This window comes from Cyprinodon tularosa, unplaced genomic scaffold (assembly GCF_016077235.1).
Source record: "Cyprinodon tularosa strain WSP-4 unplaced genomic scaffold, ASM1607723v1 ctg93, whole genome shotgun sequence".
NCBI lineage: Eukaryota > Metazoa > Chordata > Actinopteri > Cyprinodontiformes > Cyprinodontidae > Cyprinodon > Cyprinodon tularosa.
Window position 1 is genome coordinate 1,454,585 of NW_024039707.1, and position 20,361 is coordinate 1,474,945.

Here is a 20,361-nt window from a genome sequence, read left to right on the forward strand (position 1 = left end):
AAATGTAATGAGTAGAAGTCAGAAGTAGGAAGAAAAACAAGTAATGGAGTAAAGTATAGATACCTAAATGAAGTATTTGTACTTCGTTACTTGACACCTCTGGTGCTTTGCAAGAACTCTGCATTTTTTTCTATCTGATCTAAACTGTATCTGACTTTTGTGATTTTACCTTTCGATCATTCCAATTGTTGTTTTCTGCATATAGAGTACCTATTACTGAAGTGGAAAACAAACATTTTCTTGCAAACTTAAAAAGAAATTTTTTGTGGTACAATTTAAAGAAAATACTGAATGTTAATTTGCAAATAGTTGAATTATCATCTGCATAGAAAATAAAAAAAAAAAGGCATTAATAATACTCCTTCAGCCTGCATCCAGTTCAAAAATATAGCATCAGAAATAACCCAGTTTTTATGTAAAATTTTAGAAAAAAAAAAACAAGAAAGAATCATAATTATGAAGTCATTTTTGTAGCATAGCTCATTTTATTGTTTAAACAGTTTTGCATAGGAAATATATCCACTTCCAGTAATTGACTGCAGTAAAAACAGCTGCTAGCAGTATAGGCTGGATATAACAGTAACAATCACAAAAAGTTGAGCCTTTATTTACACTGATTTTAATCTTGTGGCAATTTCAGCCCCTGCATCAAATGTAACCAGCTTGAAGGCATTGCCTAAATGCTTCGCATTACTAAAAATCAATAAAAAGAAGGGATATCAAGGCCTTCGCTATACAGTTCACAATGGACACCTGTGGCTCCTAAACTGTAAATTAAAAAGATCAAATAAAAAAAAAAAAAATACAGGTTTCCAAAAAATCCTCTAAAACATACATTCAGATACATACATAGACCTTGAACACACTTGCAGTGTAACTACGATCACTACTGGAGACTGCTTACATACTGTTTTGTTGGTGGTGTTGTTGTTGTTCATTACGTACAAATCCAACATAGTTCCTCAGAGTGAAATGTGTGCAGAGTGAAGAGAAAGTGCCACAAGACCCCAGTTACCCACCTTCCATAAAAAAAACAAAAAAACAAAAGAGCTCTGCAGAGGAAAGAAAATATATTACTTCATCCTTTCACTGCACATTATGAAGCACTGACTCTCTTTGCTCCGATTCTCAGAAAAGAACAATCATTTTAAAAATTCCAAACAAGTTTGAAGTGGACATGTGTGCTGGCATAATTCAAATATGTATACATCACGAAGCAAAAACAAAATCCATAAGGGTATGTAAGGAGAAGCACATTTCCAGATGCGTTAGCGCCACGTTATCCTCTGGGTGACGCAAAGTAAGTCTATCACATTCTACCATTATGTACAACGGACACAGCTCCAAACAGGCAATGCATCACTATCTTCTCGTCTGTTTGGTGAGAGTTGCATCATGTACAAATGCTGGTTTTCCTGTTTGCTTTATAACCTGACGTTGATTGACTAGCAGCTAGCCAAAGAATATGGAAGATGTGTATTGCTTGAGTGGGATGAAAGTGAAGTTTACCTTATGCCTGCACGCCTCCCAGTCCCTTCAGAACTCACGATATAAAACAAAATAAAACCACAGATATTGCATGAGTGCCACAGGTCCTCCTTGCATATGGTTGCCCTGTTCCTCTATTATGAGTAGAAATACTTTGAAAAAAAAAAAAAATCAAAAATAACAATAGAGACATGATGCTGCAGATAGATTGAACACTGTTTACAAATTTATAAAGTTTCAATACATTTTTGACATTTAACCTAAAAAAAAAAAAGATGTCAGCTGGAAAAGAAAAGTACCCTCAAAGTGAAGCACCTTTAATCTGAATAAAGTTTGTAGCATAAAAGGAGAGTTTCACTATACTACATCAAGCATCTGAAAAGTGCAACATGTAAGCTGTGGAAATGGCGATCTTTTAGAAGTTTCTCATAAGGAAGATCTATTTCATTCAACAACAAATTGGCCAATTAGATTAAATTAGAGCACTGGCATTTTAACTCCTACTTTTGCAGTTTTGGTCCTTTTGTAGCCAACTACAACTGGATGTTCTGGTTTTTTTATTTTCAACAATGAATCTCCGAAAAATAAAAAAATGTATGTCAGTTTCACACTTTATACCCTTATTTTTTCACATACATCACAATTGTGTTCCTTCTTGCCACCATTTAATACCTGTAAACTAAACATTTTAAACACAGAGGAATAGTCTTGAAAATGGGGGGGAATAACTGCTAAATTCGCAATAATATTTTTGCACTTACTCTGACTGAGAGCTGCTTATCAATACATAAATTAAAATAACGCCATATTTTTCACTTTGAAGTCATGTGGTTTAAACTGCCAAGGGTTAGATTACTAATCCCTGAGAGTTTACCGTGTGTGTCTCTGCTTTTAACTTTAACTAGTTTGCTATATCACTGGCTCAGGCTTTTGATTAACTTTATATGGGTATAAAACTAAAAAGGTGTTAGGTGAAAAGAAACTGACACTTTATGTTCTTGAGATTTTTCCCCATTAAACTAAGGTTCAAAACAACCAAAATGGCAAAAGGGATGAAATGACCAGCTGCTAGCATTTTCTTCTTTTTTTTTTTTGGTTCGCTTTTTACTGGTTTCTGTGGCATCACCTTCCAGCTGCTACAATGAATATTCACACCACTAGCTTGTTGGACAAGAATTTACATTAATATTGAGAAGAAAAAAAACAAAGTTAACTAAACTGAGAAATAAAAAGACAGGATGGAGGAAAGAAACAAATGACTATTTCTGAGAAACATCACATCACACTTACTATGGCCACGCTAATGAACTTACAATTCAAATATTCAAGGAGTTTTTTCCCGCAAAAAATCGTAATATCTAAGCACTAGGAATAATGAGAAATAATAACATTAATAACGGCAATAATAATAATAAAAAAAAACCTTCATTGTTGTTCTTTATTCTTTCGGATCTCCCACCTCTCCAAACCCACCACATTTATTCTTTTTTTTGTTTTTTTGTTTTTTTTTTTTTACATACAGGAATTCAAACATGATGAAAACACTTTTAGAGTTTGCTATTTGGGGTAATCTGGAGAGTTCTAACTCAAATCCAGCATCTAAAATAAAATAAAAAAAACTAAAATACTAATTATTTATTTTCCTAAAATGGAATTGACTTGTTTTTTCCCCCCAGAAATGAAGATTTACAAACAAGACCTTCAGAGAAGATCTCCCCACAAAGTTTACAGTGTACAAACACCTGTCCAATGGCAGGATCTTTAAAGAATTTTTTTTGTTGTTTTTTTTACCAAAAACACCCTCATCTTCTCTTGTTCTGTAATGTCAGAAGCAGTCAATCGCACAACGTCCAATTGCATGCACACTTCAGCTGCAAAAGCAGAGTTTAACCCCACTGGACTACAGCTTGCAACATGATCAGGATATTTCCCTTTATGTACAGTCTCCCATTTTTACTGAACACTGACAGGTTTCCCGGCTCACACACACACAGCACACAAACAATCACACTTGGGGACAATGCACTTCAGTGGGTCACTGATGGCTGAAGGCTGCAAAGCACTTTTTTTTTTTTTGTAAATAAAAACAAACAAGACAGAACAGCGTACACGGAGACTTTGTAAAAAATAAAATAATTTTTTCGCCTATGCAACAAATCGGGGTGAAGACGAAGAGCTTGAGCTTGACTTGAGGATCATTTTGCAACTGCTGACACTGGAGGGAGCTTGGGGAAACCCACCCCCCCTCCGAAAAAGGGAATATTTCTTTCACGATTGTAGGGAAAGAGTGCAAAAGAGGTGCTGTTTCTCTAAGAGAAAAACTCTAATTTCTACATTAACGATGGTATGATTGATATATATATAATGCCCTGTAATATGCCTGAGAATTAGATTGAGACTTCTGAACACTGCACTGGGGAGAAGATGATTGCCTATGTGCTATATTTAAGTGCTATAAATATTTTCTTATCTAATGGATTTTACTAAGTCGGCAATTATAACAACATTCTTTTCTAATCCGATAATTGTATTAACACACTTTTACTGGTTCTGCAAGGGGAGTATGTGTGCACATCATTTATATACATTTATACAAATCTACTAGGTATAAAATACTCTCTAAAGGCTTGCCTGAGCCTGTCTGGAACTGATTTGGACAGGTCTCACTAGCATTAGTCGGTGTGTGATTGTTGCGCAGGTCACAGGCCACTTTACTGATGTGTTCGTTAAGGCATCTTTCCGGAAATTGCGTGCGGCTGGCGTCTCCCAAAATAAGAAAAAAAACACAGAGGGCGTGGGGCCGAAGCCCTCTGGGATCTAAGTCTGCCCGGTTATCTACAGGAATAAAAATGGTCTCCTTAAATGATTGTCGCGCTCAAGTCAAGCCGTCTCTCCTGTGAAATATAATGAGCTCCTTTTCATAGGTAACATGCTAACACCCCAGGTGTATACTTGAGAGAGAGAGTCATGATTAGGTTTGGGCTGGCAATGAGTTTAGTAAAAAAAAAAAAAATTTAAATTTGAGGAAAATTTAGAAATACTGATAAAAATGTAGTTCACAAGTAAATAACTGTAATAGAGAACATTTTATAATGTCTTTCTGTATAAAAATGATGAGTGACTGCTATTAGCTTTCCAATTATAGTGTAAAAAAGAAAAAAAAAGACTAGAATTATAAGATAAATTTGCACGCTAAATGTTCTTTTAAATGACTGTCCAAATATTTTTATATTTAAAAGCTGACTTTCTCCTCCTCATATACAATAGAAAAAGTTGCAGCCTTTATCTAACTGGCTACAAATCTATTTTGCATTATTTTTCTACATAATAAACTGAAGTAATAATTCAGAGAAAGTACCTTCTAATTTTAGTGGTAGTTATATCCATTGTTAAGTGTTTAACGGACAGAATATTACTGATAATTCTTTTTTTTTTTCAGTTTGTTCTTCTTAAAACCAAACTTGAAGTATTAAAAGCTAATATTAGCTGGTTAATCACTCGTTATTTCTTGCTTCAAGGTTTAAATTTAATAAAAGTCACAAGGTTCGACATCAGTTACCATTTTGTGACTATGTTATTCATATTTAGCTAGTAGTGCCGTGCCTTTCTTCACTTCTTACACCAGGAGATAAACTGCTGACTTCTATGTTTATTGTTAAAAAAAAAAAAAAACTTAAACCTTTAAAACAATTTTACTGATTTTGTTTTTTTTTTTTTAAAGATAACTTAAAAACCTTGATTAGGGTAACGGAGTCATGCTTGCTCACAGTAGACTAAATAGTGACTTTGCAGCCGTAATAAGACCTAAATGATGCATTTAAATTTTGTTATACATCTAGAAAATCTTCACCCTTTTCCAAAAAAGAAAAATATATCACACAGAAAATGTCTCACTGTCATTCGGTAAATGCTGGAAGAAAAGAAAAAAAATCTGACCTTGCCTTACACTGCATAGAAAGCAGTCCCCACTTTGGTCAATTAAAAAAGAAAGAAAAAAAAAGAAAGGGAAATCACCCACAACAACAACAACATCATCAACAGCAACAGCGACGGACAATATCAACAAAATAAATGCATTACCATATTTTCTATCTCCAAACTAGCCTCTAATAATTGACACATCTATAAGCACTACCTACATAGGCAAAACTTGGTATTGCATAATTTTCATATTTCTGAATTCCACCCTCCACAATAGTAACGAGAAGATGAATGAAATGAGCATTGAAAATGGAAGAAAACAAAGGATGAAAGGTTATTCGGAAAAAAACCACAAAAATACTGCAAAAAAATGCTGGTAGATTACAAACTGAAAAACGGCAACTATACACAGCCTTGATATGCAATGTAACTGTGAGATAGAGTAGTACATGAAGTTAAAAATCAACAGTTTCATTCAAAGTACAAAACAATTCTTATCATAAAAATTTTAATTTTCTTTTTCTCTCTCTATAATGATAAATGCAGCAAAAACAACTGTAGTGATGTCTCTATATTCAAAGGCAAGGCACGTAATGTGGACTATAGGTCTTCGTGCAAAATTAGGAGTATTGGAGAGATTTTTCTTTTCTCGTGTGTGTGTGTGTGTGTGTGTGCATGTGTATGGGGGTTTCATGTGTCTGGACTGGAGGGGACACAGCTGTGGGATTGCCATGCAGAGATCTTGATTTCGGGGATATGCCACCTGGATTCATAATTTCAGTTTTTAGCCTCTTTCACTTTAGAGTATACCTTGCACAAGCTGTAGCTTTATCCATGAAGATTACAGTACATTTGCATGGATAATAACTGTACACATAAGCTTTATAAGCTGATGGCCAAATGCTTTTTAATTGAAACTAAATGCCTCTTTTCCGCACACTCTGTGCGTGTTCTTTTTTTGACTTGTTTTAGATTGATTAAGAAAAAATAAATGCCCATCAAGATGGGAAGTGCTCAGATCAGATTAAGTGCTGTTTTTTTTTTTTTTTTTCTGCTGCTCAGGTAGCTTTACGCTTGCCTTCAAACTGCCTTTCACGCTTTTTACTCATGCGAAGAGATGGATATGTGACTGAAATCAAATTGTTAAACATTTAATAACTATCCCCCTTCCTTTAGAGTCTTAGGGCAGTCAGACTGATAGCTTCCCTTCAAAAAAACAATTCAATTGCACTTGCCTCTGTCGCAAATTTTCTTCTTTTTTTTCCTCATCCTCTTATTATTACATTCCTTTTGAAACTGACTTGCTAGTCATCTTTTTTTTCACAAGGAGGGGTCAAATCTCAAACTGTAAGCATTTAGTGTTTTGTTTTTTTCAAAAACTGCATTGAGAGTTTTTAACTCTCTCCATAGTGTTTACATTAGTTCTTGAAATAAGTAGCAGAAAAGAGAAAGTCAACACATTTTTTTTCCTTAAAAACAAAGTCATATCACAGTAAACTGAAATCAAACGGAAGAAGAAAAAAAAACACTCTGAATTCACAATTTTTTTTCATGTTTTTGTTCCTACGGTGTACACAGTGAATCGTTCATCCGTTCAGTCTCTGAGCCATCCACCAGGCAGGTATTTGTCTGCAGAACCCCTTCGACTGAGCGTGCATGCGGCGTGGGCCGTTCAAAATGGTTTTCACCTTCCTCTGACGTAGAACAATAAGTAGGAATTACGGCTAAAGAGTCTAGAGTGTCATGCAATTAAACATTAAGGCATCTATACATCACAGTATTCAGATGGATTGAACAAAGTCCTGCAAACGCAACAACTGATTGGTGGGTGGGTTGGTGGATGTGTGCGAGAAGACATCAGACCTGAAGCTTTTCTTCCTTCCTCTGAGCCGTCCCACTCATCATCTTCACTTCAGGGCCATTGTCCATCATCATCAGGAGGATGAGGAGTGGGAGCGAGAAGATGGAGGAGGCGAGACTGGGAGTAGGAGGCTGAAGAAAAGGAGATGGGATGAGGAGGAGGGGTTTATGCAGCGCCTGCTGCTTTGCTGGTTTCATCCATGGCTGCAGACACCTGTAGTGCTAGCTCTCCACCACTCTTCCACCCTGGGTAAGGGAGGAGGTGGGTCCAGCGCTCTGCCTGCTCAGTTCCCGCTCTCAGCAGGGACCAGCGGTTCACCAATGATGTTTATGCTGTAGTTCTGGTGGACATTTGTTGGCAGAATCGGAGTCCCGTTCGACACTTGGAATGGAACTAAGCTCGCCCAGGTACCAGGACTGAAAACACAAAAAAAACATATGGGCAGAAATGTTAAGGAGCTTATTATTACAGATCTATCTAATTATTGTTAATAGCAGAAATCAAGATTTGTTAAAAAAAAAAAGACAAAGATGAGAACAAATGGGCCAGAAACAGGGTTTCAAGTAGCATTGGTTAATCATCCACCTCCTTCAAGTCTTTTTAATAATTTCCACTGAAAACCTTGGAGTAATTGAAATAAAGTAGAGCTGCACCTATCCTCACCTTTCTGTGTACACTGCCAGTCAGCCGAACGACATTTCCAAAATAATTCAATTTCAATTCAATTCAGTTTATTTCTATAGCGCCAATTCACAACACATGATGTCTCAAGGCACTTTACAATTCAACCAGATCATACAGTCAAATTGATTCAATGTTTTCTATCTAAGGAAAACCAGTTGATTACATCGACTCATTGACTCAAATCCGATCGCTCACACTAAGCATGCTTGTAGCGACAGTGGAGAGGAAAAACTCCTTTTAACAGGAAGAAACCTCCAGCAGAACCAGGCTCAGTGTGAGCGGCCATCTGCCGCTACATACATACATCTTTTATGTTGTGCATAAAAAAAGCGCATTTCATAAGCCAAGCAGAAAAAACATGGAAGAAATTGCTGCTATGCTTGAACATTATTAGAACATCTTGCGATGGCAATATTATTAATAAAATGAATAATTAATTAACACACCATCTATGCTTCATGTTGCATTTCCATAAAAAATGCGAACCCATTATAATTTAAATATAGTAGCCAACAGTTATTGTATGAAAGAAAATCCTTTATGGTAATAATGTGACAAAGACCGGTGTTATGTTGTCAATATAGCCACAATTATTTGTGGCAATCAATTTGGTAGGAATGGCAGTTACTTCAAAGTTAGCACGATGACGGCAAGTAAAATTACTAAATTTGCCTAAATCTTTTCACATATTTCTTAATTTATGGATCAGAGGCTGGGAATGTATTTGCTCAGAAAGCAACATTAGCTATTATGATTGATCTGGACCAAAAAACTGATCTGTTAAAGGAAGTTATTCTAAACTCTTAACAAACGGCAGGCTTTAGCCTAACCGTTGGCTGGCTTGCATCAGCTAGTTAGTATATTTGTTTTCCATATTACATCCATTCACCTTCAACTAGCTTCCCCTTTCCTGAAGAAGAAAATCAATCCCCACAGGATGACGCTGCAACCACCATGTTTAACAGTGATGATTGTTTATGGTGTTTATTTTAAGGCACAGATGGTTGCGTTTGGTTCTGACCTTGCTTTTTTAGGCTACAAAATGGTTTCAATTTTATTTATCAGACTAAAAATAAAGAATGCATTCACCAATCTCGTTAGATTGTTCAACCAAATGTTAAAACATAAAAAAAGAGAAAATTTTAGACTTGTCAGCACTACAACCACCTTAATTTAGCCAAAATTTTTTGAGTTTTGATCAAATGGTTCTTGAAATCTCTTCACTTCTTATTCACAGAAACCAAACGTAGTAATGTATCCCTTGTCTATAGGTCTACTTAGACCAATACTGTGAGAATCATATACCAGCACATGCCTAGAGATGACACAACTGGTGTCTGCTGGGTTGATTGGAGATCATGTGAGAGGGCCGTGATGCAGGGCCCACGTCACTGCATAGAAGAGGAGGGGGTAAGAAAAAAAAGAGTGGGGGTCCTCACACAAAGCTGTCCCATCCCTATTCATCTCACGCTAATGGCAAAACAACACGGTGATTGTTCCGGCGGAGCAACGGTGCTAACTGAAAACGCAAACGGGAACAAGCAGCATGTTGTTCCTGAGGGGTGCAGCGCTGCGTAGATGTCAGATAATTAGCCTCCCCCCCTTCTCCTCCTCATCCCCTTCACTATCCTTTTCTTCCTCACAGACCTCGGTGTATAACAACGCAACACCCTTGCTTATGTGCTTATACCTGCGATGCAGATTCTGAGTTTCAAGAATAAAACATTTAAGGATGGAGGACGGAGACTCCCATGAACGCGACTCTTCAGCCAGTCTGAGTTTTACATAAATCACTAGTCACAGTTCTTATGGATAAAACAAAGAGAGTGCAAATTTAATTCACCCCAAGGCGTGAAAACACCAGCTGCCTGAACGAGCAATGAAAAGCTGGAAAGACGAAAGCAGGAGTTGTGTCCAAAACAAAAAAATAAAATAAATTCACAGGAGTTCTGTTACATTCCAGCTTGCAAAGAGTTAAATAAAAAGACTTGAAGGCTAATCCTCAAACAGTTTTTTTTTTCCTCCTCTCTGACCAACCTTTCTACTCCTGCTTTCTTCCCTCCCTCCTTCCCGCTCTCCTCCAGCCCTGCCAAAAATCATCGGACAGGAAACCAGGGATTATATTTTTCCTACCTTGCCAAACAAAGAGCGCACTGAGCGAGCCAGAGGGCTGCAGCTCTCTTTCTCTCTTCCTGCTCTTTCTGCTTCTCTTTCCTTATGAAACTCCTTTAATGTAATGGCTTACATTAAAAGGGGGTGGGGGAGACCACACAGCTACAAAAGGGCACTTGTGGGTCTTTGTGTGCAAATCGTTTTTAATCTCATTAAAATCGACGGCTGTCAGGGTGTATCTGCATCCTGTAGACTAAAGCTGAACCACTTGTACAGCGCTTTAGAAAAGTTATTATTAAACTTGTTCAGACTGTCAGGTTGCATCTCTGGGGTCCTCCTGCTGGAAGGGGAACCTCTGCCCCAATCTTTGTGGCTTCTTACAGATGTTCTTCCACCACTAAATCCCTGTCATGCTGTCCCAGCTGAAGAAAACCCTACTTATAGCTTTGTGTAGGGACCCCCGGGGTGTGTTTTAGTGTGTTTGTTTTTTTTACTCCATTTGTAGCATGTTGCACGTTAGAAAGTTAACATATAGTCTTGTTCGACCAGAGAACCCTCCTCTACATATTGCTGTCCCTGACATGGTGTCAGGCAACTTTTGATACGTTGTTTTGTTTTTTTCTGTCCAATAAAAGCTTTTTTCTTGCCAGTTTTAACAACTGTTCTCTAAAAAACACCTTAAAAAAACAGCTAGATTTAAAATAACAACACAAAAACGCATTATTTACCAACTAAATTTCCAAAGCCAACTGCTACACGATGCAGTTAGGGCTCATTTCAAAATGTACACCGCACTTTTCAGGTTTTTTTATTTCAATTTCCATCAGTTATGCACTTTGTCTCATTGGTGTGTGTCGCAAAAAGTCCAAAATAAATGCTGTGTAGCAATAGAATAAAAGGACATTGAGAAAATGATTGAATGGGTTTGCTTTAGTTTCATTTACTTTTATTGCAATTCCTCCCCCTCATACTGTATTATCAAAGTGCACTAACACAGCTCTAATTCTTAATAATTATCCTCTATGCATGATCTCCCTGCACTAAAGTAACCTGACCCCCCATGTTTGCATTTACTCAGGTAACCTTTAAGGAGGCCTTACTACCTCTACGAACCTTTCCCCGAATCTGCTTCCTGCAAAGCACAGCCTGGCCGTACAGCGAGCTTCGTTTAAGGATTAGCTCAGTAAATTAGATTATCTAATGGCATCTTAATGGATTGCTGACCCATTTCCTGCACAATGGCAACATGCAAGTCTGCCGGCTTTTTTTAATTTGGACGCTACGGTGCTGAGGAGACGCGCTCAGTTTAAAGGGCAAGGCAGATAAAAGGGAAATCCAATGGATTCCAGCTATATGGGTTGAACAGCCCGGCGTACATAATCCACCAACAGAGGGAGGAATATAATAGAATTATCATTTAGTCCCTGTAATAAAATAAGCTAAATCCAGTTGCTTTATTTGTGCTCATTACTGTACTGTACAGTCACATGGAGGGAGAGTGGAAAAAAAGGAGAGGAGGCATTTCACTATGTTACCTCTACCCAGCTATTAAGAGGCCTTTTGAGGGGGTCTGTGCAGTGCATTTGTGTTTATAACTTCACCAACTGCAAACTGACCTGTACACACACTCCCCGACACAGCATCCCCAATACACACACAAACAGACAGGTATGCATATCCAGGGGGGAAAAGAGGTAGAAGGAATAAGGAAAAAGCTGAGCTCAGCTCGCCTGCTCTCCCATGCTGAAAACGTTTCAGGATTTCTTTACCCCCTCAAGAGACGAGAAAGAGAAACAGAGTGGAAACAAGATGGAGGAGACGATCCGTACCTTTAAGTTAAACATAAAAAAGCATGAGTGAAGTTTAAGCAAAGACTAGATGGTTCCCACGGGGCTACAATCATGACCTAATACTATTTTAAGGGAGGAATCTTTAGGAAAACCTAAAAAATGTACAATGAATTTAAATTATCGTGCAATATATACATCAAAACATATTTTTTTAAAGCAGTATATTTGCATTTTGCTGGGTAAACACATCAACATGTTCTTCATTGAATCATTATGTTCATTAAAAGTTCTAATAAAGGTTAGGGTAATTCAATACCAGCTGCATTTAATGTGCTCCCCATTATAAATGAGTGAAAAGCTTTCAAAAATAAATTAAAGTGCAGCTACTCATGAGGTAAAAATATCCAAAGACATAAGAAATAATGACTTTTCCCCAAATCAACAGTGGCAGAATTATTGGCACCCCTGCTGTTAATACTATCTACAGCCCACATGTGCCAATAGGTCAGCACTTAATCTTCTCCTGTTACATCTCACACAGTCAGAGCATCTATGGAGAGGGACCTTTGATCCTGCCTCCAGAGCCTCCAGAGTCCTGGATTCTCTCAGGTTCTCTTCTCCTTAGTTCACTGAACACTTTTTCTACAGCATTAGGATCTGTGGACTGAGGCGCCATGAAAAAATTTTGTCTTTTTTGTGTTTGCTGAACCATTTTATTGATGATTTGGCCATAAGATCTGGATTGTTACATTTTTACTTCACTGCAAGATACCATCATGGTGGGCACTCTAACAAGATTCACATGGCTTTAGATGTTTTTTTTTAAGTTTAGAGAAAGTTGGAGAAACTTTAAAAAAGGTAAATAAGGATTTCAAAAAGCTTGAGTTGTGTTTATTTAATGCAGGCATGCCCATGGTCGGTACTCGAGGGCCGCTGTCCAGCAGGTTTTAAAGGTTTTTTTTTGGCTGATCACAGCTGATTCTGATTGCAGTTCAACAAAAGCCTGTTAATCAGCCATCAATGAAACTCAGCTGTGCTGGAGCAGGGAAGCCTCTAAAACCTGCAGGACAGCGGCCCTCCAGGACCGACTTTGGGGATGCCTGATTTAAAAGGCATTATTGGGAATGCAGATGAATGGCGTGCAAGTTTGTTAAAAACACAATTCTTGACATTATACCTGCAAAATAAATGCATGCAAATTAAAGGTTGAAGAGATAATACTACTGCAGAGACTCATTTCAAGGCTTTTTACCTCTTTTTTTTTAACCAGAAGTCTTAATAACAGGTAGACCCACACATCAGTCAGACGTTATTAGCATCTTTTTTTTTTTTTTTTTGTATTGGTATCTGCCACTGCATGAAGTTATCTTTATTTTTATTATTCATTTATCATCTTTATCATGTAAAATGAGGAAGAACAAACTGCTTTTATTGCACAATAAAGCAAAACATATTAGGAATTGTTTAGACTGATGTCAATATAATCTGTATCAGTCCACCTACAGTAAGTGTATGCTTTGATGCATCAATAGGAATGATCTTCCAGCGCCTTCATATCCAGTTGAACTCAAACCTGAAGCACTGCATGTTCTATGATTAAGTAGTTTCCAAAAAGGAACACGCTGTACTTTCTATCTTTTATGTTTAATGATTGCATTCACTCACTAGAGCAAAGTTTATACAGGTGAGTTTCCAATGTGCTATGGTTGAAATGGTCATCTAAAAAAAAAAAAAAAAAACTAAAATACTTTATCACCAATAAAAGCCTGAGTAATGCATTACTAAACATGACTCAACAGGGAGCAGGTATTTAATAATCGCAGGGAAGACTTTGAACAACAAAAAAGGGAGAAAGGAGGAAATAAAAGACATTATAAAGGTGATAACTATTTTTTAGTCGAAGAAATGAATGCAGTAATTGCAGCATTAATAGAAGCTACAACTCCTGACCAGAATGACCACTTTTGTTTCTACGTTATTTTATATGTGAATGTCAGAAAATAAAGAGCACACATTAAATCCAAAGGGTAAAAGTGTAAATACATGTGATATGTGAGATATAAGAGAGATGGCAGATGAAAAGAACGAAAAGGTTACCTTTGCCAAGTAATCCCCAAAGTGTCGTCAGTGGCACTGGGGCCATAATGCCTGCCGTTTTGAGTCACGCTCCAGTCACACTTCCTCAGCTGTCAATTGAAACCTAGCGGTCAGATCACGAGGCCAAGACAACTTCCACTTCAGATTACACTACAACTCAACACTGTATACACAAAAAGCATGCAGGATCATCTACGGCAGGACTTAAGAATAGAATGTTTTTTTTATATAACTAAGTGATTTAGGGACTAGAGTCAATTAAGAGCAGACATGAAGAAAGTAAAGCATGCATTTAAGAGTTAGTGGCAGCAGCTAACCTGGAAGTTAAGCAAAAGTTGATTAAAATAATGAAATTAGTTGGTTAAAGGATGTGAGTGGCATCTTTAAACAGCTCCCTATGAAAGTATTCAAATCCATTTGAACCGTTCCACATTTTGAGGTTGGTGTTTTTAATATGAATGCCCAACACAAAGTAGTGCACAATTGTGAATTGAAAGGTAACTATGCTGGGATTTCAACTTTTTTCTAAAGAGTGAGTTTTTATTTAGCAGCTCCATACTTTTCAGAGGGACCTTTTCTCACTTTTCAACCAACTTCTGTCTCTTGTGTCACTTTGCAAACTTTTTCAAGCTCGGCCAGTTTTAATAGGGAGAAACGGTTCTGAAGAGCTATTATAGGTTTGAATTGGATTTCACTCTGGACTCTAAACTGGGCTCTCCTTATAACTCCTCAAATGCATTTTGTTCCAGGACCGTCCTGCTTTTTGCTCCATCTTTCTTATTCCCTGTCTTCTACAGTAGATCACTATTTCTATATCTGGCAATGTGCTCCACAGCAGGTATGTTGCGTTCAGGTGTAATATTTCCACTACATCTACCCATTTATTTCTGTTTAAGTCCAAAATGATCAGGAACAATAACTTTAGCCAAGTCCAAAACACAACTTTTAACAGGATTTCTTATGACATTCCTTCACAAATGGCTCTTATTCTTGCCACTCTAGTGAGAATTGTAGAGTAGATCAATAACTGTCGCCGGGTGGCTGTTTTTTCTTTGATTAATGCTCTCCATGCCTAGCCTGTGATTTAAGTGTTCTGGTTTGAAATGGTTTGAAATGAAGCCATACTCCTTCCATCTTTATATGAGGGATTAAACAGTGCTCCGTAAGATTTACAAACCTTGGGATCTTGTTTTATACATGAGCTTTAAACTTCTCCACATCTTTGTCCTCTTGGGATCATCGCAATGCTGTTTTGTTTTCTCTTACTAATTTTCTCTGTCCTGAGGCCTTTGCAATACAGCCGGATTTATACTAAGAGAAAGATGTGTTTAGTAACTAGATCACTCCTGAGATTAATTGCTTGCATTTGATTTTGTGTAATGATATCAGAGTGAAAAAGTCCAAACGTAAATCCATCCCACGTTTTTTTCTTTTTATTGCCTTTGGAAACCATTTTGAAAGCTGTAAAGGAATTGCTTTCCTTTTCACAATTTTACACAGTTTTGTGTTGGTTTACCAAATAGATAAGATAAAGCAAAGCTTGTGGCTGTAATGTGACAAAAAGTGGAGAAGTGTACGGTTTGATTCGCAAGGCACTGTGTTTCATCGGTGAGCAGTTGCTGTATTTTCCACCTGCTGAAGCCGTGTAACACGTTCAATGCATGCATCCTGCGGTCCATAACTACAGTGAAGTACTCTCTTCAATTCAGGAAGGAGTGCGCATGCCCTCCAGCATGCAGACTTTATTTTTTCATTAGCTAACTGTTTTTATTGATTTAGGGTCACAGTGCAATGAAGTTAAACCACACACACACTCAGACTCACACTAACCCCCCCTTCCCACTCTTTCTTCATCCTGCATTTCAAAACACACCAACCTTACATACAGATTACAAATTACTGCAACATAAAAGCCACACGCACGGCCCTCGTCGTCTCCTCCGCATGCATTATGCGGCCGCACGTGTCTGCAATCCAGCTGAGAGCTATCCCTGCCAAACACCAACCTAACCTTGCCCTGTGGTCAACACATTCATTTAGTAATGCATCGGGATAAAAAGTGCACCGTTAGCACTCTGTGTGCAGCGGCAGACGTTCCGCAGAGGCACTTAAGAGAGATTTAATCAGAAAGACGCTGAATATTCAGAGCCATTTGCAGCGGTCAAGAAATGTGCTCTTATTTTTTTCTCTCCTTCTACTTGCACCTGGATAGTTTATTTATTTTATTCAGGGAGAATTTTCTCCACATCTTCAGACTTTTATAGAGCTAAATGCTAAAAAAAACAAACAAAAAAAAAAACCGTAGCAGTGTGCCTTTAAATGTGTCCCTTTAATCAACAGCTGCTGGGGAAAACCAATCAGAAAACAATGAAAACTTGCTCCATTAAGGGTGTTTTTTGTTTTTGGGAGGTTGGGAACGTGAACCCCCCCCGTTCTCGCACTCGGCAGCCTTGACAAAAGCTTGGGGAGGACATGCAGGCAGAGCCAGATGCTCCGTGCCCACTGCTCCTCGAGGGGCTCGCCATCTGTCCGCTGGCACCAACACATCAGAGCGGCGGTGCAGGGCAGCAGGGGAGAAGAAGAAGAAGAAAAAAGGGGGGACGGAGCAGGGGAACGTTAGCAAACAGATGCGGGCAGATTGTGGATTAGGATCCTTCCTTAGATAATACCAAATGACATCTGATCACAGATCTCTCCCTGTGGAATGCTCCATGGTGGCATTCCCTTGAGGGGTTAACCAAGGCGGGAGATGAATGGAGGGGTTTTCACACGCTCCTTGCCTGGGACTCATGGAGCAGGTGTGGGAGCGTGTGTTGTTGTTTTGTTTTTGTTGTTTTTTTGTGGGGTTAGTTAATATGCTTATAAATTCTAACACGAGGTTAAGAGTTTAGACAACCACAAACATAATTATGAATCAGAAAATGTATAATAAACCATGAATTTCAACAAAATCAAATCAAAATCTGCTAATTTTCTATTGTACCTTCTGTTTTTTTTAATTGTTTTAGTACCGCAGAATAAAATTCAAAACGAACAGCTTTGTTCTAATGAGTAAACATGGCCCGCCTCTGTATAATCTGACCGCAGTATAAATCGAGCTCCTCTATGAAGGCCTCAGAGGTTTAAAAACGCACAGTAGTATCATGCAGAATGAAGAACACCCTGGATATCTCGGGGACAGACGAGGAGAAGTTGAAATAGCGGTAAGGTGATAAAATAACACCCCAATTTCTGAACATTTCATGGAGCTATGTTCAGCACAGGAACCTAATACCTACAAAACAGAAAGGGGAAAATGGAGGGAGCGTCATGCCGTCCTGATGCCTTTATTCACATGCATGGGGCCAAAATTCAATTGTAAGTCACACTTTTAAGATTCTTCGCAGAAAATATTAAAATAAAATAAAAATATTTTTTTCCCTCCACTTCCACTATGCTGGACTTTATCTTAATTATTTATGTAAAATGGAAAAGATACTTTTTAAAATTTTAAAGTCTGAGGGGTATGAATGTCTTCGCCGGGTGCTAATAATAATATTATTTTATTTTATTACATTAAGTTTATTTTATTTCCAAATCTAAAGGATATCTAATGTCTGTGCAAATCTTTTACTACAAAGAGCAGACGAGGCCCAGTGCTACCAACAAATGCTCACAATTTATCACCTCAAAGTGCAAAAACCTCCTGGACTCAACACAATAAACAAACCCTTGCCAGATGAGGACAATGACGGAGTATTTTGAGAAACTGTTTAGTCTTGAGAGACTTGGCTCTGATTGAGTCTCCTTTTTTTTTTTTTTCTTGTCTCTAGGAGGCCAAAGTCCAGGCCTTTAAATTAGACCAAAACAGAGACAAAGATGAGTCACTGGGAAAAACCTCAAGAAACGTTGTCTAATAATCTTCAGCAGAGTTGTAATCATTACATTTTTGAGTAAAAGCCATTATTTCCCAAACTGCCTTTAAGGATATGACCGTTTCTGTTGGGCCTTGAATAACTACTGCCGTATTTCATTGGAGGAGATATTTATATACCTTGGCTTATCCACGCTTTTAAAAATATGGGCTTTTATCAAGTCTGAGAGCAAGTCTTTGGACTAAATTCAGCAGCTGCACTCAGATCACGGCTGTGTTCGGAGCTCGCTTCATGGCCCACAAAAAACACGGCTACCAGAAAATGTGGAAGACAAACTGTACGTTATCTGCCAAGTGATTCCTCCCTTTCCTCCTCCCCCCTCTGCTCCCAAGTGAAATAAAAGCTTCCAGAACCAGACAAAACTAACAACTCCCCTTATCTTTTCCGATCTTAAATAAATACAGATATTTTTCAAAATCATGAGAGATAAAGGAAGATGGAAAGAGACAGACAGTGAGAAAACAAGAGGCCAGTTTTTGTGATATTTTTACCAAAGATACGAGCTGCAGAGAAACCCAGCAATCATTATGTAGCTGCGTGCAGATGCATTCAATTAGTTGTGGTTGGAAAAGCCTTGGCCTCGGACCAGCTCTTTCAATAAGACGCGTTGGAGGGGAGCAGTCTCTCTTTCCCGTCGCGAAAAAAAAGAGCCCCCCACAAAACTGCAACGCTTCTAACACAAACACACACAAAGGGATACCACTTCTGTCCGAGGACATCCTACAGTAACACGACGCCACCTTTCTGTAAAGAGCTTGTAAATAAAGGAGTGTGTTGTCTAAAGAAATGTCTAAACTAATGTGTGAAGGAAACAGAATGAAGAAAAATGACAGTGACCCTCCACCTTTGTGTGTATTTCAGTGAAAGGAGTAAAAATAGGATTTTTTCTTTTCCTCCCATTCGCTATTAAATCTGAGCCACACTATTTCATGAGTCAATGTTTTTTTAAGTATAAATCTTTACAGTATCAAAAGGGAAAATGGTTTGACAGGAGATGAGCTGGTTTGTTTTGTTTCTTTTAGCCTCGTTACGTATCAACTCTTGGATTTGCTCTGCCAGTTTGTTCAGATCTGCTCATTTTTATATTTCAGCAGTGGGAGGTAGAAAAAGTGAAAAATAATAAGGAGAAGAAGAAATATTTATTTAAATAATGTAGCAGAGAAAATGACCTCACCTGTTGCTGGTGGAGAAAGGCTGGATCTCTAGGGCTCAGGCCTACAAAACGATTGGATGTCGGGGTGCCAGGGGTTGAGTAGCCTGTATAATAGGTCATTACAACAAAAAAATAAGTAAAATATATTGTATCACGCCACTTAACTATAAAAGCAATAACAAAGAAAGTAAATGGACAAAATTTGAAATCTGCCACGATAAACAGGAAGTATTACATGTAAAATTAAAAAAAAAGCTTGAGGAGTCCCACAGGGCTCACATTCCGAACCACTTTAGTTGATGTAACGAAGTAGGAAGATTTTTACAAAATTATATATATATGTTTTTCTGCTAATGTCAGTGAAATGTTTTCCCTAAGAACTTTAACCAATGCAAACAGTTGAGACTTACATGTACTTAGAACTGTGTTTGACAATAAGTTTTTTTTCCCTCCCTTTCAGTCTCCATTGCCTACAGTTTTATTCCCTAAATCATTTTCAATACTGTATCAAGTATCAAAGATAACCTTATGGCATCAATTATATTGGTCTTCTTGTAAAAGCAAATCTGTTCGGCTAATATCAAACTCTGGGATATCGATTCCGAGAGCTAAAATGGCAAAACAGGACACAAAACCTCCCCACAGATATCACTAAAAAGTTTTTGTTTTTTATACGGATTCATAGAGTTTTCTTTGTCTCCAATATAGAAAGTCTTCTTACCATCTTTTAACATATTGATCTGATTATCTGGGAGAGGCAAAAAATATTGAACAATATTGTTTACGTAAGTTCAAAAATCCCTTGTGTTGGACAATGAGACTGGCGTCACTCTGGGAGAATTGGGTAAAGCCGGGCATATGCTGTATGTTTTTTTTCCCTTATCGGGCTGATTCTCCGGTTGTATAAGAATTTTTCGATTGGGCCTACTTTCCACCTCCCGATCAGGAATGGTAAGGTCAGGGGAAAATCAAACATGTTTGAAATCCAGTCGGCCGTCGTAAGGTTGCTTCAGAGCGTCGGGCCGCACAGTGTGAGAACATGCAGCCGTTAATTTTTAAACCTTGCGGTTTCGTTGTACAGTTGGAGCAGTAGCTGCGTGCAATGATTGAAAATATCGCACAGCGTATGCCCGGTTTTACAAAGAAAGCTGGTCAGATCATTGCCTTAGATCAGAGGCACCTTTTGTTTTCATGGTTTAGTTTGATTCCCTCTGGCCAAGGTTTTAGAGTTATCATTTGCCTACATTTACAACTACTTCTTACTCATAATCTTTCATCCTTCTGCAAATAGAAAACATAATTTAAGTGAGTTATTTCCGTTGCCGTTGATTTGTTTGATCT

General features: G+C 37.9%; 1 protein-coding gene across 5 annotated transcripts in view; it reads right to left on the reverse strand.

The window, feature by feature from the left end:
• Positions 1 to 460: 460 nt before the first annotated feature.
• Positions 461 to 20,361, reverse strand: part of LOC119776395 (nuclear factor 1 B-type-like) — a 93,711-nt gene continuing 73,810 nt past the window's right edge. For 4 of the 5 annotated variants that reach the window (XM_038274787.1, XM_038274788.1, XM_038274785.1 and 1 more), the window contains exons 10-12: positions 19,042 to 19,124; positions 13,954 to 14,042; positions 461 to 7,686 (exon numbers count right to left, since the gene is read on the reverse strand). In XM_038274787.1, coding sequence (XP_038130715.1) covers positions 7,554 to 7,686; positions 13,954 to 14,042; positions 19,042 to 19,124 — 305 coding nt within the window. In that variant the 3' untranslated portion in view covers positions 461 to 7,553. The remainder of the gene's footprint in view (positions 7,687 to 13,953; positions 14,043 to 19,041; positions 19,125 to 20,361) is intronic. The other variant, XM_038274789.1, reaches the window with a different exon arrangement.